A 5,097-nucleotide genomic window follows, 5' to 3' on the forward strand; every position below is an offset into this window, starting at 1 on the left:
AAATAAAAAATTATTCTTTAGACATACTTTAAATTTTTGATATACTTAAATACCATTATGTGTTCGCGTGTTCAATTTTATTCTTAATATATATTTTTGAAATGAGTTTAGAATTAATATATATTATTATTTGTTAAAATAAAAATATTTTAAATATTTTATATAATTAAAAGAAGATATCAAAAATAGTTAAAAATTTATTTTATATTTTAATATCAATAAAATATCAAAATATTATTATAATTTATTTAAAAAATATTTTATATTTTATATACATTGTGTTTTTATGTCTTATAAAATTTTAAAATTCGTATATTCACGTGTTCTATGTCGGGTGAAGTGTATCGTGTGAAGTATATCGTATGAAGTCTGGTATCCATATCCTCATTCGCGCATCATAGGAACATGTAAAAATAACGAAGAAAGCAAGGCTCCCGGCCCAAATGATCATAAAGATATTTTAGTTAAAAAGAATGAAAAATTCATCGTCCAAAATAAAAAATGAAAAATTCGTACAAGGGCATCGTTTTTCTTTTTGTAGGGTGGAGTAGGTTTTGAAACCTGACATGCAGACAATGCCATGATTTCCCACACCATAGAGCACTCACACAATGACACAAGTAACTAATCCATTCATTAAATTCCATAATTAATAAATGTCCCTTAATTAATTTTGAATCCCCTGATGTGTACTACTTATTTTTAGGTATTAATACAGTCGCAAGCACGCTAATGTTAACCTACAAAACTAAGCTGCATATAAATACAGAACTAGCTTTATATAACACATTTTCTTACACTTCACGGATAGATACTTAAGTGCCTTCAAAAATGGACTCCAATAAAGAAAATGAGGTAGCTACAGTTGCAATAACAAAAGCAAAGGACGGTGGCAAAGGGAAAAGTGTTAAATGGGGTGCTCCTATTTCCACAGATCAATCTTCATCATCAGTTTCGACAAAGTCTGCTGCCTCGTTGCCAAGACCACCAGCAGCAAGGTGGAGAAAAGGCGTGGCGATAGCAGACTTTGTCTTAAGACTTGGTGTCATAGGAGCTGCTATAGGCGCCGCATATCTGATGGGAAACAATGAGGAGGTTCTTCCATTTTTCACACAGTTTCTCCAGTTCCATGCTCAGTGGTCTGACTTTCCAATGTTCCAGTATGTCTATATTCATCTCATCATCTTATGTATGGATGTTAGTTATTCTCTCTGTTACATTGATTAAGTCGTTATATTCTGAAGCTAAATAATACGATCTTTAATTTCTTAAATTCAAGTGATATTACAATTACATGTAGTGGTTTAAATGTTTTTGGCAATCAATTTTAGGTTTAATTATTTATTGATTTCTATGGTTTCGCGAAATTTTTAATTAGATCTTTATATTTTTTTTCTTTTTAATTGGATCTCTGTACCAATTTTTTCTTTTAATTAAGTCCCTCTTAGTAGTAGTTAGTTTAATTGTATAGGACCCAACTAAAAAAAATAGTGCAAAGACTTAAATAAAAAAAAAGGGTAGAAACTCAACTGAAAAAAAATATTGATACAGAGACCTAATTAAAAAAAATAATAATTTAATTAAAAATTTTACAAAATTATAGAAATCAATAAAATATTTATACCTTAATTTTATTTCAACATAACTTGCATTAAAAATGTATTGATTTTCTAATATACCAGTATAGTTTTAAGAAAATCCTGTTAAAGTAAAGAAGATTTTATGCATCTCAGTAATAAAACTAAGCTCCATTGATATATGTGCAGGTTTCTTGTGGTAGCAGCCGGGGTAATTGGTGGATACGCGGTTCTTTGCCTTCCGTTCTCGTATGTTTGCATTGTTCGACCATATGCTTTGGGACCAAGGCTTCTGCTTATGATCCTTGATATAGTAAGCTTCAAAGTTCAAACATGCCTAAAAAAATTCTTGGAATTAGACAGTTCCTATATATGTTGGAATCAGTTAGTATATACCCTAGCGACAGCTTGCTGCACTTATTAATAACATTTTTGGTAGAAATTAGCGGTTGTCTTCAAACCAAATTAATAGTTAAGAATTATTAGATAATTTAATATATTTAATTAAATTATTATTTAATATTTTTTAATTATCAGTTTTACACAAAACTAACTACACGTGAATTTGTACTAATATTTATATTCAAAATAATTTTTTTGTTTGTTTTTAGAGTGGCTACCCAAATGATACTCAAAAGGACAAATTAGTTTTTAGTCTAAAAAAATGATAAAATTTATTTTTATCTTTTAGAATATCATTAGATCTAACAAAATAAACAGATAAGTTAATCTTTTATATTTTAAAATTTTAGATAATTTAATCATTCAATTATAATATATTTTAAAAATATTAAGAACTAATTTTTTATTTTTAAAAAAGGATGGAGACTAATTTGTGCTGTCATTTTATCAGAGACTAATTTCTATAATATTTTTAAAAAATCAGAAATAAAATCTCATTTTTTTCGCTTGAAACTAATTTATGTGAACCAAAACTTGTAAGAGTCAATCTGGGATATTACTCTCTTTTTTAATCAATTTAGTAATTCAATTCTAATTAGAGATTCTTAATTTTGATGTAATATAAGAGTTTCGTGGTAATACACATTAAAATTTCAAAGTGGAATACGTAATTGATAATTATATCCATACATATTGAACTTTTATCATACTCGTTTGTATAAATAGAGAATTGTTTAAAACCAAAATGAACAACACAATTTAAAGTCTATTCAACGTTTTTTTTTTCTCTCTCTGAAAGACATCAATCAGAAGTGTGTTTACATATAGTGTTTATTACTTGGGGTTTTATCCCTTGATTTTATGGTTATCTTTAGTAGATTTTGATGAGGCAATATATTTTGCTTTAACTTGTGTTCTAAAAGTATATTTTAAAAATATAATAGTAAAATTTTTTTAATATTTTTGATGTATTCACTACATTAAACTTCAATACATTAAAAATGTAAAATAAATTAATTTTTGCAATAATTTTTATAAAATCTATATCCTTAGGGCACAAGTTAGTAAAACTAGGAATGTTAACTTGATTATTTGTCGAATACTATTCTGATTCGATTATATTGGTTCTAAACTCAATAGATAATCAGATATAATCAGGTCTAACCTGATCAAACCCGATTTTAATTGGTTCGGATATTAGTTCTGGAATCGCGAAACCCAGACCAAACCAATTTAATTATTTAATTAGTTTAATATTAATTAAAAAATAAATATAATCTAATAATATATATGTAAATTTATCTCTTAATATAAAGTATTTTAAATTATGATAGTTATTTAAGTTTGAATCGATAATATATTATTTTTTTATATTATTATTATTATATATCTATAGTATTTAGATAATTTTTTTATAATTTTTTTAATTTAATTTTCAACATAAGGCTAATACTATTGCCAACCCCGAGGATATTCAAGAAAAGTTGGGATCGACTGGTGAACATAAGGCTAATCAAGACCCACCCAATTTCAGGCCATGGATAATGGTGAGACGACCAATTAGAAAAAACAAGAGAAATTGATACCACCAATGGAAGGTCCCATTTTGGTGAATGAATCCCTGGATAGTAGGGAACGAAATAATGAAAACTCAAATAAAAATCATGAGGTAAGATCAAGATGTAATATCTTGGATGAGGAAAATCCAGAAGGTGTGTGTGATACGGATGTGGAAGCTAAGCATGCAGGTAATTCAAATGAAGAAGTGAATGTCAATAATAACATGCAAAATGGGCTTGTCAAAGAGAAACCCAAACTGATCCAAAAAATAGCAGCATGGTCTAAAAAAGAGTTGGCAAAAATTTATAAAATACCAAAAAGACCTTACGATTACAGATTGGGCCAATTATGCCAAAAAAGGCTTCAAGCCGAAACAAAAGAATGCTAATAAATGGTTTTGGAAGTTGATGCCTAAGTGTCTTTAGTTGTTTTTAGGTTTTTTTTATTTGTTTTTCCAGATTCAAATCAAATTTCTTATGTTATTAGTGAAGTTTTAATGACTAATCATATGTTTGGAGTTGTGTTAAAATGAAATTTAGAAGAAAACACAAGTGTACTTCAAAAGAAGTTGAAGCAAGGCTCAAGGAATTCAAGTCCAGTGCCTAAACTCCAAGTTAGATGCCCAACATCCAAGCCCAACTCCAAGGAAGTGGCACCCATCGCCCTATCCTCAAGTCCAACGCCTAATTTGGGCGCCCAACTCCTCCATCCTCAAGTCCAGCGCCTTAGTGCCTAGGAGAAGGCAAAGTGGTTGGTGCCTAACTCTAAGGAGTGGTGCCCAGCGCCAACAATTCATAAGTACTAAACCAACTCTCAGGAAGCTTTAATTCAAGTCAAGATTCAAGAGTTAAATGATTAGTTAGCAACAACCTATTCGAGAAAGATAAGATTTGGTTGTTAAGATTTAGATTATATTAGATTTAAATTATTATTTTGATTTTGAATAAGTCGTTATCTTATCCTCCTAGAGATAAGATGAGATTATTTAGTTTTTGAATTTGAATTCCAGTTGGGACTTATGATATAAATAAGTGAACGTATGGTTTCCAAAAGGATCATCCAGGATCTAGGATCCTCGGATCCTGATCATCATCTAGCGTCTCTTTCTTTAGTTTAGTTGTTTTCTTCTCTACCATGAGTAACTAAACCTCTCTTGTTAAAGGGTAGAAGTTGTAACACCCTACCACACAGAGCTTTACGCTTAAGCTATAAAATAGAGGTGGTAAGGTATTATGATTTCTAAGATAATATATATATATGTGTGTGTGTGTGTGGTTGAAGGAATTCGTAACTAAGAGCTTTGAAGAGAAGCTTAAGCAAAAAACGCAAAAAGAAAAGCGCATCGCACACGTAAATGGATAGCCAAATAAAAAGAAAGGATTAAGCTTATATACATAAGTGCAGAATACCAAAAGATACAGAATATCAAACTCCAGACTCGGCCTGCGAAGCCAAAGCCGGCCGGAGTATACATACATATATATACAACCCAAAATATCCCAAAACAAAAAACTGACAATCTGTTTCTCCAAGTCAACCTCTAAGAGGGACAAACATA

General features: G+C 29.5%; 1 protein-coding gene across 1 annotated transcript; it reads left to right on the plus strand.

Moving 5' to 3' along the window:
* The first annotated feature begins 754 nt into the window (after positions 1–754).
* Positions 755–2,019, plus strand: LOC112775391 (casparian strip membrane protein 5-like). The gene is made up of 2 exons (XM_025818978.3): positions 755–1,160; positions 1,767–2,019. Exons 1-2 carry the CDS (start codon positions 832–834, stop codon positions 1,999–2,001), a joined length of 564 nt encoding a protein of 187 aa, XP_025674763.1. The 5' UTR covers positions 755–831; the 3' UTR covers positions 2,002–2,019.
* Positions 2,020–5,097: the final 3,078 nt, after the last annotated feature.

Source organism: Arachis hypogaea, chromosome 3, assembly GCF_003086295.3.
Source record: "Arachis hypogaea cultivar Tifrunner chromosome 3, arahy.Tifrunner.gnm2.J5K5, whole genome shotgun sequence".
In the NCBI taxonomy this organism is placed as follows: domain Eukaryota; kingdom Viridiplantae; phylum Streptophyta; class Magnoliopsida; order Fabales; family Fabaceae; genus Arachis; species Arachis hypogaea.